Here is a 15,770-nt window from a genome sequence, read left to right as displayed (position 1 = left end):
TTTAGTACTATGTGATAGCTAATTCAATGGAGATTAGAATGATAAAATTTTTGTGGAATATTTTTCAACAGGAATAATTTTGTGACTTGTGAAAGATTTTTTCCAGAAGGATCTATTTTGATATTTGATTATTGATTTCTACTACTAGAGGTGACAATATATGTACAGTATGTCTTCAGGGCAAAATTTAGCTGGTTTAAAATCAACAAACAAAAGACCTACTACTAAACCTGTGAATACTGTTCAGACATTGCTTGCAGCAAAAGTAGATAAGAATAAACCACCACCTAGTAAACGAACTCATTCAGACGTATCTAATGAATCAAACAATAGTTTAGACTTATCTGGCATAATGAACTTTCAAAAGGATATTGATGAAATTAAAATCAAACTTGAAGGTGTGACAAGGAGAGAGGACCTTGATAGAGTAACAAAAGATCTGATTAAAACTAGTGATCTTGAGCAAGTTGTTACTTTAATTGTCAAAAAGCTGATGAATGAATTTAAAATAACTGTACAAAAGAAGATTGATGAAAAAGTGGAAGAAGTTAAAAATGAAATGCAGGAAAAATTTGATGCTTTAACTATAGAAAATGAAGACCTGAAAAATAAGATACAAGCTATACAGTATTCCAATACAACAATTAGAAGAGACTTAAACGAAACAAGTCGACTTTCAAGACAGGCTGATATAAGCAGCAATTATAACGAGCAGTACTCGAGAAAAAATAACATTAAAATAATAAATTTTCCAAGAAAGGATAAACAAGATCTTAGAAAGGACTTTATGGAAACTGTGAAAAAAGAACTAAATGTGCAATTAGAAAACAGAGATGTGGTTGCAATCCATCGTATACCATCCCAAAAGGCTGGGCCCTATCCAGTTATTGTCAAGCTATTCAGTAGTGATGTTAAGCGCCAAATTATGAGATGTAGGAAAGAATTGACCAGTAAAATTAGATTTGTGGATGACGTTACTCAAAGAAACATGAGTTTAATTGAGAGACTTAGAAAAACTGACGAGTTTGAGTCTGTCTGGTACTTTAATTGTGGAATTTATGGTAGAACACCTGCAGGACTTCAGCTGAAATTTGGACTATATGATGACATTCATTACAGAGTACAGCAAGGGAAATAGATGTTACGTAATTAGAACTTGGACCTCACGGACAGTTTTGAGAATTCTATAGTTCATTGTTGATATTTGACTTAATATTTGTGCTTATCTCCCTTTCTTTGTATAAAAAAATCAGAGTTATCTCTCTTTTAACTATAGATCATATATAGTATTGATTTTCTTTCTACAATACATATTGATGTTAATTTTTTTTTTTGTACAGATAATCTTAATTTTTGTTGAACTATTATTTTGTTGGTGTCATATAAGGCAAACTGCATAAACTGACAAATCCCAACTACAATGTGGCAAAACATATTGAAATATTTAATTTTTTTAACACTTTTTTTGTCTGTTAATCTTATTTTTTTCTATGAATTGAATGTCTGTAAAGTATTGAATAACACTGTTGGTCCATGTACGAGGCTTGGTAATACATGTATGTTGAGAATTTTTATACCACCATATCTAGATGTTTTGAGCAAACCTTTGCGTATATGTCTTTGTGTCTCATGTGAATGTATAATATGGATGATCATATGTAAAAATGCATGCTTATATGAAATGATGATGTACACATATTTCAAACCATTATGGGCTCTTTAAAGATACTGTCTGTTAACTGCCAGGGTCTGGGTGATTTATCTAAAAGGAGGGATGTATTTAGTTTTCTAAAATCTGGAAACCATAACATTTATTGTCTTCAAGACACTCATTTCACAGTGGATAAAGAAAATAGTATAAGAACGTTATGGGGATATGAATGCTACTTTTCATCCTTTTCTTCAAATTCAAGAGGTGTAGCTATTATGTTTAAAAATAATTTTGAGTGGAAAGTACTTAAAGAAAAAAGGGACATTGATGGAAACTACTTAGCTTTGGATTTGGTTGTAGATAAAGTCCGTTTTACTCTCATAACTATATATGGCCCAAATACTGACAGTCCATTTTTTTATGAGCATATTATGTCAATTATTGATGATTTTGAAAATGAGTGTTTTATTATCTGTGGAGATTTTAATCTTGTGTTAAATCCAAATTTAGATTGTTATAATTATTTACACATAAATAATCCTAATGCTAGAGACAAACTTTTAGAATTGATTGACGATAGATCTCTAGTTGACCCCTTTAGGGAACTTTTTCCTGACCTGTGTAGATACACTTGGAGAAAAAAATCACCTTTCAAACAAGCTAGGCTTGATTTTTTCTTATTTTCTGAAAACATTTTGTCGTTTTTGAAAAATTGCTGTGTAGAACCCAGTTACCGATCGGATCATTCTAGAATTATTCTAGAACTTGAATTGAATCCATTCATTAGGGGGAAAGGTTTATGGAAGTTCAATAATTCTTTGTTGTATGATGCTGACTATGTTAATGTTATCAAGGAAAAAATTTTGGATGTAAAAAAACAGTATGCAGCCTTGGTATATAATTTTGACAATATTAATGAAGTGAATAATAATGATCTTCATTTTACAATTAACAGTCAGTTGTTTTTGGAAACTCTATTAATGGAGGTGAGGGGCAAAACTATCTCATACTCTAGCTTCAAAAAGAAGGAAAGAGAGAGAAGGGAAAAAACTTTAAAAGATGACATTAATATTTTAGAAGAAAATGTAAACTCAGGTTCTATACAGCAATTGGAAGACAAAAAAAATGAACTAGAAAAATTCAGAAAGGAAAAAATGCATGGTAAAATAGTTCGATCTAGAATACAGTGGATAGAAGAGGGAGAAAAACCCACAAGTTATTTTTGTGGACTTGAATCTAAGAATTTTACCAGCAAGATTATTCCAAAGGTTGAAAAAGAAAATGGTGATATTGTAACTAACCAAAAAGAAATACTTAAACAGGTTAAAATATTTTATGAAAATTTGTACAAAAACAGAGATGTTGAATGTTGTAAACCTAAAGATATTGAAAATAGTCTACAAAATGTAAATGTTAGAAAGTTATCTTTGGATGAACAAGATAAACTAGAAGGTGAAATATCAGTTCAGGAAGCTGGTGAAACTTTAAAAAGAATGAAAAGCAATAAAACGCCTGGATCAGATGGTTTTTCAAGTGAATTTTTTAAATTTTTCTGGCCTGACTTAAAAATTTTTGTTGTAAGATCCTTGAATGCAGGGTATGATAAAGGGGAACTTTCTGTTACTCAAAAACAGGGGATAATTACATGTCTTCCAAAGGGTAACAAACCTAGACATTTTTTAAAAAACTGGCGCCCTATATCTTTGCTTAATACTGTATATAAAATTGGCTCTGGGGTTATAGCAGGAAGATTTAGAACAGTTTTGACTAAACTTATTGATACTGATCAGACAGGTTTTATGAGTGGAAGATATATTGGGGAAAATCTAAGATTGATCTATGATATCATGGAATATACTGAAGATAATGATATACCAGGCCTTTTATTGCTGATAGATTTTGAAAAAGCCTTTGATTCCATTTCATGGGAATTTCTTTTAAATGTATTGAAATTTTTTAATTTTGGCGATTCTATTATAAATTGGGTGAAAGTGCTCTATCAAAGCATTAATTCAGCAGTCATTCAGGGAGGGAATCTTTCAGACTTTTTCACTGTTGAACGGGGTTGTAGGCAAGGTGATCCATTATCGCCTTATCTTTTCATTCTTTGTGCTGAAATTTTAGCGTTAAAAATAAGAGATAACAAAAATATAAATGGAATCAAAGTTCTTGATGTTGAACACAAACTCTCGCAGTTTGCTGACGATACATCACTACTTCTAGATGGTAGTGAAGAATCTTTAAATGAGGCATTATTGGAACTAGATTGGTTTGCTAAAATATCTGGTTTGAATATGAATTTTTCCAAAACTCATGTCATTTGGATTGGAAGTAAAAAGTACAGCACAGAGACACTTAGTACAAATCAAAATCTTACTTGGGGAAGCACATCCTTTAAATTATTGGGTGTTAATTTTGATGTTGATTTAGAAAAACTAGTTAAAATCAATTATGATGAAAATATTGTAAAAATAAAAAGACTAGTCAAACAATGGTCTAGACGTAACATTACTGTTATTGGTCGAATTACTGTTGTAAAGACACTTATGTTGCCAATTTTAAATCATTTAATATTGTCACTACCTAATCCAAGTGAAGATATTATTAAACAGATAAATGAACTGATGTATAAGTTTATTTGGAACTCACCAGTTCATAGAGTGAAAAAAGATGTAATACAAAAAGATTATTGTGATGGAGGCTTAAAAATGATTAATTTACATGCTTTTATAAATGCTTTGAAATGTACTTGGATTAGAAGAATTTGTAGAAATGATTGTAAATGGCGAAATATATTTTTGTCATATGTTGATAAAGATAGATTATTTAGTTGTGGTAATAGCTATGTAAAGCAACTACAGCAAAGTATTAAGAATAAATTTTGGAAAGATGTACTGGGTGCTTGGCAAATGGTAATTGAAAAAGAAATGAATTTGCACGACTGGGAATATTTTCTTTCCAGTCCAATTTGGATGAATAACCTATTCCAAATTGATAACAAACCAGTTTTTTTCAAAGACTGGCATAGTAAGGGTATTTTATATGTAAATGATATTGTGGGGGAGAATGGTACCTTTCTAAATTTTTATCAATTTCAGGAGTGTTTTCAGATGGATATAGACATCATGAAATATAATAGCATAATTTCTATGCTAACTAAGACTTCCAAAAAAATTAAAAGGGGAGATTATAAATTAGTATCTCCTTTCATACCATCAGTTATAAAGACCATTCTCAAAAGCAAAAAGGGATCTAAAGATATGTATTTGGTGCTAAACAAAAACAACACTGTTCCTACAGGAGTAAAAAGATGGGAAGCAATTTTAGGTTTAGAAAATCAAAACTGGAAAAAGATTTTTCAACTACCATTTGCTATTACAAAAAATACTAAGCTACAATGGCTTCAGTATAGAATTAATCATAAAATTCTGGCAACAAATACGTTTTTAAACAAAATTGGGATTGTGCAAAACCCATATTGTACTTTTTGTAAGACTGAACTTGAATCAATTGAACATATACTGTGGGATTGTTATTATGTACAACAATTTATTGAGCAAACTGAAATGTGGTTTCTCCATAACGGTATTAGTATACCATTTACACAGGATATTTTTTTGTTTGGAAATTTATCACGAATGTACAAAGGTGACCCTCAAAACAATATTTTTCTCTGGATTAAACAATATATATATAATACACGATATTTTAAAGGAGAATTAAGTTTAACAGCATTGATTGAAAAAATAAAGCATCATTATATTTTGGAGAAGAAGATATCAGTTAAAAATAAATGTTTTGAAAAGTTTAATCAAGCTTGGTGCATTTACCAAGAGGCTTTACAGGATAATTTGGTGGATGAGCAACTATGAAAAAATTAGCAGACATCAAAATGATTTTTTTTTTGATTTTTTTTTTTTTTTTTTTTTATATTGTTTTTTTTTGTTGCTTTTGTTTTTTTTTTCTTTTTCTTTAATCATCTTTTAATTCTTTTATTTATTAATTCTCTATATTTTTTTTGTATGTCCTTTTTAATAAGATACAATTATAAAATCCAAACAAAATGTTATTTTCAAGTTCTATACATTTTCTAATAGGTTGTATTATATTACATTTATATATATGAACTTATTGTTTGAAAACTGTACTGTTGTATATTATATATGTTGGATAAAAAAAAATAAAAATAAAAAAAAAAAAAAAAAAAAAAAAAAAAAAAAAAAGATTTCCCTAGATACAAGTATAATATGAAGAAGCCTTTGGTGAACAAAAAGAACAAAAATCTTAGATACTTAAATTTGAGCCAAATATCTATGTTTCTGTTTAATTTATCAGTAGGACATTAGATATGAAGTTAATTATCTTATGTGTAAATATCTTATTTAACATGGTAATCATTAATTTCTCACACAGGTATACAAACTACCGTACCTTTTATTTCTTTGCTTGTGGTGATTGTGTCTCACTTCTTGGATTTGTTCGTGCTTTCTTCACATTACATAACCACTTGATAATTCTTGCGTTTTTCTCTACTATAGAAGTTTGAACAGAATTTCTTTCCTTCAATTCTTTGTCTTTTTCCTTATCCCCTATTGAGGCTTCACTACATGAACTCCGCTCTGCAGAGTCTATAGAACTAATACTTTCAAATAATTCATCATCATTTACATGCATGATCTGAAACTTATGACGCATTCTCTCCAATATACTACTTTCAAGTCCCATTTCATTAAAAAATCGTTCCACCTCAGTGCTAGTTCTTGAAACTCGTGAACTCAAGTCAGAGAAATCTGAACTGTTTCTTGACCATCGTCCACTAAGATCAGACTGAGAACGGTGCAATGGTTTCTTTTTCCTTCTAACCACCATCTCTTTATTTTCATTGGTTGATTTTTCGGTTGCAGCATTACAACGTTTTTCCACTAAAACAGTTACTGAAGTACTAAGTGATTGAAATGCATTTGGTGACAGGAAATCTTTTGATTTAGATAAAGGTTTTCGTTTATCCAGTTCTGTAACTTTTGATTCTGTCGATTGTTGCGATGCCGAGGCCATGTTTCCTGACAATTTTCCCAGTGACACTTTTCTACATAATTCCTGTGTAACAGGTGACTCTCTATTTTCTGACAAACTATTTGCCGATTTTATATCATTTTCCGTTGATTGGTCCCCTAAGGATGATTTAGGACTGTGATCTGATGGTGACAATCCTAGATCTGATTTGGACCTTGGTTCAGCACCCAACACGATACTTTTGGGTCTATAAAAGAGATAATAAATTGATTAAATGTAAAAGTATCATTAATTACAACAAATCTACCATTTGATATTTGTAAGAAATCAATACACATAATGGTAACCTGACTCAGCAAATATAAGTAACTTCATAGACATAGACGGAGAATCGGATTACATAATTTCTGTTCTAACATGGTTTTTTTCATTTGACACTTTTAGTTGAAAATTTCTCAATATTTGGAATAGATTAAACAGCTAAGGACATGGCCATTAGGATGTTCAGTGATCTGACTGATAAAAATGTCTACATTATCTTTTAGAAACATTTTAATTGTTAACAGATACTTGAATCATGTAAAATAATAAAACCCACTAGCTATCATCACAATTATCAATCAAACAAATCATAATACTTCAGAACACTTTATTATTACTTCTGTCTGTAAAGCTGTTAATGTTTTGTAAACTGTTGAGATATTGATGTTTAGTTCAGGTGAATAAAACATCACCTTAAAATTTTTCATGCTGTGGGAAAAAAAAGGAGAGTATGGGCATTATTACCAATACAGCAGTTACAGAACCAGAAATTTCATTGGGGACCCATTGACTACTTAAAAGAGGGAGACGCACTAGTCACGCCTCACAAATTACTTATATACTCAACACAATTTTTCCGAGAAAAGGGGATACCCTGCCTCTGCATCACCCCACAGTTTTGAAATTGTCAGGAACTTGTCATGGTAATGGTATCTGTACAAGTCCCTAAGAGAGAAATTTGTCATGATCAATTATCAATTTTAATATTGTCACATTATTGTTTCTACAAATCTTAATGGGTGGCCACTTAAGAATCAATCTATGTCTGTGCAATTAGCAATTTACATTTCTATCCATTATTGTAATGATGTGTCTACAAGACGCAGATGCCAACTGCTGATAAACATGTGAAAAAGTTACTACAATGAAAAATCAGCCTAATTGTGAGTTCTCAAATGTAAAATGAAGAAATGAGTACACAAATACTTCAAAACTGATAAAGCAACATGAGTTTCCAAGATATGTGAAAACCTAACTAAATTCACTGGAGCCTAAAATGGGAGAATCTAGACCATAATATTCAACTTTTTAAAAAATCCAGGTTGAACTAATGTGTAAAGCATTTACATTTCTTTGTTACTTTTATGATGTGTCTTCAAGACACAGATCTTGTCTGCTGACAAAAAACAGGTAAAAAGTTACCCTAGCACTAGTGGTTCCCATAAACCGACCTAATCACAAACTTAAGTATGAAAACTGAGCAAAAGTTTTAAAGTCAATAGACCATAACTGAGGGGGTGGAACCAAATAATCTCCATGGTAATGAGATGTGCAAATACTAATACAACTGCATACCAAGTATCTTTGACGTACCACTAGTGGTATATCATAAACTAGACTTAATCTCAAACTAATACATTGTTAACACCACTGATGCAGACACAAACGTTGGAAACAGCATACCTATGTCTTGCTTTTTGACTCTGTCAAGCGAGACAAAAACTAACATGGTATGAAAACTTAATTAAATCAATGAAGTATAAAGTGTGAGAATCTAGCCCATCATGTCTGACTTTAAACTTTGTTGTAATAGCTGATGTTTCAATATATTGGAGGATCATGAGACTTTGTGAGGTTATAATTATTGTCTTCATTTTTAAGTGTTCTTATTGTACATTGCAGTTGACTTTACTATCTTCCTGTCAGAGGAACACATGTTCCCACTGACTGCATATACCCAAAGAACAGACATGATCATATTCAGAAATTTAAAGAAACATGATGTTATAGCTATGAGCCCAAATTTCATGAACAATCTAAAGTATGAAATTGTAATTTTCTAAGATAAGAAGTATCTGAAATATTTTGGTGGCAGTAAAAGGACTAAAACAGCTTTTTGTGTACTTCACTTTAAGTTAGGCCTAATAATGTTTGTTTCCTATTACCCTACACTCCATATTTTCGAAACTCAAATATAGCCTTCCCTAAAGTTTTGTTTGGGTCATTTTTCAATAAGCACTGTTTAAGTCATAATGTCCCTCCCATAGACTCAATGAGGATTCCTTAATATATTAAACCATTAGTGCTTAAATAAACATTGATCCAACTAATATTTGAGACAAACTTCAATATAAACTATAGAAATATAACTTAAATACTGAATTTGCAATTATGTAATTCAAGAACAAATATGGGAACATAAAATTTCTGTTTTAACTCATTCCATATCATTTTATGAAACAATTGCAAAAACAAAATCCATCCATCTTAATCAGGACAGTACAAATCAATTTCATTAATATATGTCTAATGAAGCCTCAAATATACTTACAGTTTTCAATCAGTAATTTAAATAATCCCATATTTTATAGCAATAAATATCAAACTACACCCAGATATCACACAGTATATATATTGATTGAATATGCATTGAGCTGGGTACATTTCCAAGCAAACCTAGAAAGCCCTTGTAACACTATTGTGTCTAACATTATTTTGTGAAAATTTCAAATCAATATCCAGCAATTCTGTCTAATCGGTTCCATACTAAATCCTAGTCTGCATCTTAAAGACCTGACGTAATCCCTCGTCTATGTTTTAGTAAATGACAATAGTAATTAGCAGTGAAAATGTAACGAGATTTCTTTCAGATTGATGTATTCTTTAGACTAACATGCCTTTAATTTTCTACTTAACACTACAGTGATCTGGTAGATACAGAAGCATTTATGTAATTATTATTTCGTGCTGCTACAATGTATATATACAATAGAATAAAGACTTCTGTGATTATGACTGGTAATGAACCATCTATTTTAAATAGTTTTGTCAAAAGAATTATCCTCATCTCACAGGTTTTTGTACTATTGAGAATGCATTGTGAGGTCACAATTTTCATTGAAAAAGAATGCATAGTATGAATTCATATGACATACAAATTATTATGATCTGACCATATTTGTTGCAATATTCAGTCTTATATCTCTGGTAAAAAAACGATCCAATTTATAATTAGTTAAAACCAAGACTTTTCAATGCAAAAAGAAGATTGAACTGTAAGTTTATATACAGGAGACAAACTTATACATTGTGTCAGGCGTTTTTTATATTTTATATATGTTATTAACCCTGAATCTGTTGCATTGTCAATCATCATCTTTCACTAAATATAAATGTGAAGATGTGGTATGATTGCTAAAAAGACAACTATTCACAAGACACCAAAGAATTTGAATGTAGTATGTTCCAATTTGAGTAATAGTTAATTTACCAGTTGAATTTTAAGCATCTCCTTTGATGTAGCTCCTGTTCCTCAAGAGCCCCATTCCTTACAGTAATTTAATGACATTATCAAGACAGAGATTAGTCTACAAAATCATCCATGTAATGGGTAATAAACTATGGATAGTGCTGTGAGATGAAATTCAATTTATAGAATCTTCTCTAAAGAGGATGGTACATAAATTAATTATAAAGACTGTCATTTTTTATTTTTGAATAAGCATCAAACCAAATTTTGTACTATTTTTTCTAAAGTCCTAAATATTCTTCCATCTTATAAATTGCATATAAGCCTATTATGGCCATACAAAATTGATTCATAGTTTGTCAGATTCACTAGCAAAACAATGTATCAAACCTTGAAACAAAATTCCAGCCATTTCCTGAAGAGTTTCTTAATTGTCACTCAATTAGAAGTTATCAATTTCATTTTCAATACTTCTTCCCTTGCAACCTACAATTCATTTTGTGTTAAAAGAATTTTCTTTCAAAAGCTTTTACAGTAGTTTAAAAGATTTAAACAGAATGCATCTTTTAATTCCACTAACTAGTATTAACTTGATTGCAAAAACCAAGGTCTATGTATTATTTCTGATAGAAATCATATTGGACACACATTAATGCTATGGTATATGGTATTGGAGTTATCTATCTATAGGTTTGCATAGTCTATTAATGATTAAACTATAGAGGTTGAACACAAATGGGTACATCATACAAATACTATTTGATTGAATCGAGCCTACAGATTCATCAGACTACCATGATTCATTTAATAATCCAGACTTAGCCAATTAAAAATATCAGTTAAACTGTACAATTATGCAGTCTGATTCTTATAAAATTCATACCATAAAGTCAGCTGAATTAGGCCCTACATAACACAACAGTGCTCACACTTAAATGTCTTGCCTTCTTAACTAACCATTGATTTTATGTTGATAGTCCTAAATATAAAGCTTTACTGCAAGTAACACATAAACTTTATATAATCGAATAAATAGACCTCAAGGTCAGATAAACCAAATCAGATATATATGAACACCTTACAATCATTCAATAAACCAAACAAACTTTACCTATTGATTATAGTTTCTAAGAATCAGTCTTAACCAAGAAAACCTAACATTGACAGATGAACAATGAACAATAGGTCAAGGTCAGATGAACCATGCCAGACAGACATTTACATCTTACAATCAATATATATGCATAAAAATATAGTTGATCTATTGCTAATACATTGTAGTATCTAAGAAACAAACTTAACCATGAAAACTTAACATTGACTTATGAACCATGAAAATGAGGTCAAGGTACTGACATGACAATATGATTGATGTATGAGGAACTGGTCTCTATAGACAGGAACCTCTGTATACTAACCTAGTACTCAGAGGCTGATTTAGAGGGGGCAGAGGGCCGGGCCCCCCTTTTTGGGAAAAAAATTGGTTGCTTATATAGGGAATCATTGAAGGGTGACTGGAGCAGGCCCCCTTTTGGGTCAGTCAGTGGGCCCCCATTTATGAAAATTTCAGGATCCGCCACTGGTACTGACATAAAAGTTTATTGGTGTTTGAGGGACTGGTCTCTATAGACAGGAACCTCTGTATACTAACCTGGTACTGACATGAAGAGTTTATTGGTGTTTGAGGGAGTGGTCTCTATAGACAGGTATCTGTATATACTGACCTAGTACTGACATGAAGAGTTTATTGGTGTTTGAGGGACTGGTCTCTATAGACAGGAACATCTGTATACTAACCTGGTACTGACATGAAGAGTTTATTGGTGTTTGAGGGAGTGGTCTCTATAGACAGGTATCTGTATATACTGACCTAGTACTGACATGAAGAGTTTATTGGTGTTTGAGGGAGTGGTCTCTATAGACAGAAACCTCTGTATACTGACCTAGTACTGACATGAAGAGAGTATTGGTGTTTGAGGGACTGGTCTCTATAGACAGGAACCTCTGTATACTGACCTAGTACTGACATGAAGAGTTTATTGGTGTTTGAGGGAGTGGTCTCTATAGATAGGTATCTGTATATACTGACCTAGTACTGACATGAAGATTTTCCGGGTGTTTGAGGGACTGGTCTCTATAGACAGGTACCTCTGTATACTAACCTAGTACTGACATGAAGGTTTTCTGGGTGTTTAAGTTCCTGTTTCTGTTTCAGAACACTGACACTCTTCACATATTCTCCTTTGGAGGCATTTAACAATTCAACAGCACTTTTTCTTCTGCGATCTTAAAAACAAAATACAATATTTTACATTGATGCACAATAAAATATGCACTTTTTATATGTGATAAGCAGATAATGGTAAAAAATTAGACACAATCTTTATGTTATTCCATGCTGTATTAAATTGTTAGTAACAATGAAGTTTGAAGTTTTTACAAAGACCATTAGAGTTCAAATACGAACACAACTATTAACATTGTAACAAGCAATTAAAATTGTGTATCAAATCAATTAAGATACAAATCTTAAGATTCATCATAAAATCTGCAGCTAACACTTATAAAAAGTAATTTGCAATTCATGTTCCTCTTTACTTGAATTTCAAACAGAATTTAGATTTTTTAGTAATAAAAGAAGAAGAAAAACACATAAATCAGTCAAATTTTGGGGTCTTTTGACAGAATACAAATTGTATGTAACCCAAAAAACTTATCTAATTTTGCAATTTTCACAATAAATTGCATTGGATGTGTAACAACTGATTGTTTGATAGTAACAATGACAATAAATCAGGTTTAATCTGGTTAAATCAGGTATTAATCTGTATAATGAGGGAACTTTACATCAACCAGAACAGCTGTACTCTATAATATCAATCAAATTAAAAGTCAATCATCACAGATTTGGTGTTTACATTTATAAAATTTGTTAACTTGAAATTGTTGATTAGGAATCTTTGCCAACAATTTGATATAGAAAATTTCTTCACATTTGTTCCCTTCATTGGGAATTATTGTCTTTAAATCTCTGCAGAATATCATAACATTCACTCAGGTTCAACACAACCTTTTTTTGGACTGGTTGATACTTGATATAAATATAGTTAGGAATATTATGCAAGGACAGGACATGACTCTAATATTCATTCCCTTTTATTTGACAATAATAATTAAATTAGCCAAACTTATATACAATACAATTTGCAGCAAGATAAGTTACATTTCCAGAATTTTTTATGTATTTAATCATCATTTCACTAAGAAATGGGGAAAATATGACTCAGTCTTCTTACAATATGATCATGATTATCATAAACAAAAAAGCTATTAAAACATCTAAACGAAAGGCATAATTCAAAAGCATTTGCCTACCTTGCTATAGGAAAATCCATAGCCATACCATATTAATTAACTATAGGTATTTTTTTATATTTTACACAGAAAACATGTGCGTCTAGACTAGCTATGAAAGCTCATCACAATTTTCTTCCAAGACAGCATTAATTTACTTTATCAGCTTGATAGAGATAATTTATATTCACAGAATATCCAATAAGCTCCATTGTATTTTCTCTCTTCATTCATTGGGGTCATGAAGATCATTTGAATTCTATTTATTAAATTATAGATGATTTACAAACAAGAGGCCCAAGAGACAAATATATTACTCATCAGAAATTCAAACTTCATTTCTTATGTGAAATACAAAAGTATCTAGAGTGATTAATCCCTAAATACTTTGGTTGTATTGTAAACTTTAATGATATTCTTTGTACTTGAACCAATATGTAATTGGAGATCCTGCATTTATCATGCTTTTTTCATAACATTAAAGATCAAATTGCAGCAAGACCCCCTATAATATCATTAAATATCTTGGTGTATATAATTAGAAACACTCAATCCCGTAATTTTAATAAATAGAAAAGTTCTACGTAGAACTACACCAGGTTTAATTACTTCGATTGGCAATAATGATTTAAGAGGATTCCTATTTAATTTTCCAAGCAATTTTTCATACAAAATTAAAAAACATTTAAAATGTGTCATATTTCTTAGCATTGCTCTTCCTCATATTTATTGCTGACAACCAGTTTTTTTATCAAAGGATGGACAATGTATATCAGATTATAATGTTAGAGTCAAATTCAAAACTTCAGAAATATTTCAGAAAGGGAAATGTATCAAATAAATTGGATTACATTAAGTAATTTGGCCATATCATACTATCAATATTTTAATATAAAATAGCTACAAAAAACCAAAAGAAAATAAATGGAGAATGTGTCCATGGGACGAAGATGATGCCCTGCTTGCATACAATATTACAAAGGGCATTATACCTATATATAGTTATACAGTTAAAATGACGCCACAAAAATTAAAAATTTAATATGAGTTTTGTGGTAATACAAAGCATTGAATATAAGTTTCATAACATTTGGTTGAGGCAAAAGATATGTGAATTTTACAGTAAATACTGAAACCTCATATATTCTAGTCACTCATTATATATTGGACAATTGACATACATTTGATTTCTGGATGGCTGTTCCATAATAATAAAGTATAATTTTTCAGCTCTAAGGGAGATAACTCACTTTTTTTTTTAAATTACTTTCACAAACAAGAGTATTAATGAATTATGACTGGTAATTATTCAGTAATCTAGTGTTAAACTATCATCATTAACTAATGATTGATTGGTATTAGTTTATCTACTCATCTTAAAAACCACTGACATGTAAATAATGATCAGTGAAAGTTATATCAGTTTGATTTCTGTCAGACACCTGGCAATAACACAGATGCCAAATCTATTCACTTCTCATATTAACAAAACATTTTATTTCCTGTTGAACAAATAACAGGTGCCCTCTCTCTTAACAATCCACTGTTAAATAAACAATGATTCTAACACTCTTTTGATACACAGAGATATCATTGCAGTATGATTTTTGTAAAGTCTTAAATTTGAGATTATAGCCTTTAAATTATATCCATGCCTGCCAAACTATAAACTTTTTAAATTTATATAGTAAGATATCAACTTGAAAGAAAATGTTGGAGGTTATATTATCAGTCTGTTCGATGAGATATTTATGTTTTGCTTCTATTCTAAATTTTTAAAAGTACACAATTCATATTTTTACAGTGAAGTTTTTTAACTTCATTATTTATTCAGGTGCTGTGACATCCTTAAACATAGTTTAATATCAAAAGATTATTTACTAAACACTCTTTAAAACTTTTCTCAGGTCAAAATAAGCCCCTTTCATGTCTATTATAAAGCTGGAGCTGGATTCCTAATAAACCAGATAAAGATTAAAATATACTGTCCCTTACCAAATAGTCCCCTGTTACTGGAACTCCTCCTGAAGAAGTCTGCTCCTTTGTTGATGATTTTGTCAGGAGTGTTGCTGATAGAGGTGATAGCTAGAGACATGATAAGCTGGGAAATCTGTTCTACCACCTTAACACACAATAATTCTGACATCACATCCACTGTTTTAAAGGTTTGAAAATACAGGTCATTCTGGAAGGAAAAAAAAATATTTCTCAATAATGCTGCATTCTACTCCAGTGACAAAC

The 15,770-nt window shown here is 30.7% G+C and overlaps 2 protein-coding genes across 7 annotated transcripts in view; one reads left to right on the top strand and one right to left on the bottom strand.

Moving 5' to 3' along the window:
- The window catches only part of LOC134691959 (protein FAM110B-like), a 30,975-nt gene that overhangs the window by 3,343 nt on the left and 11,862 nt on the right, over window positions 1-15,770 (bottom strand). For all 6 annotated transcript variants that reach the window (XM_063552301.1, XM_063552317.1, XM_063552302.1 and 3 more), the window contains 3 exons: window positions 15,525-15,714; window positions 12,338-12,461; window positions 6,083-6,911 (listed from right to left, as the gene is read on the bottom strand). In XM_063552301.1, coding sequence (XP_063408371.1) covers window positions 6,086-6,911; window positions 12,338-12,461; window positions 15,525-15,675 — 1,101 coding nt within the window. In that variant the 5' untranslated portion in view covers window positions 15,676-15,714 and the 3' untranslated portion in view covers window positions 6,083-6,085. The remainder of the gene's footprint in view (window positions 1-6,082; window positions 6,912-12,337; window positions 12,462-15,524; window positions 15,715-15,770) is intronic.
- Window positions 170-1,138, top strand: LOC134705030 (uncharacterized). Its single transcript, XM_063563802.1, has one exon. The coding sequence runs from the start codon at window positions 170-172 to the stop codon at window positions 1,136-1,138; it is 969 nt and encodes a 322-aa protein (XP_063419872.1).

The sequence above is a fragment of the Mytilus trossulus genome, chromosome 1 (genome assembly GCF_036588685.1).
Source record: "Mytilus trossulus isolate FHL-02 chromosome 1, PNRI_Mtr1.1.1.hap1, whole genome shotgun sequence".
Taxonomy (NCBI): Eukaryota; Metazoa; Mollusca; class Bivalvia; order Mytilida; family Mytilidae; genus Mytilus; species Mytilus trossulus.
The sequence above is the reverse complement of the archived record's forward strand: the minus strand, read 5'-3'. Positions and strand labels throughout refer to the sequence as shown.

Excerpts from the sequence above, each read along its gene's own strand:
- LOC134705030 (XM_063563802.1), top strand. The coding sequence starts at position 170 with ATGTCTTCAGGGCAAAATTTAGCTGGTTTAAAATCAACAAACAAAAGA.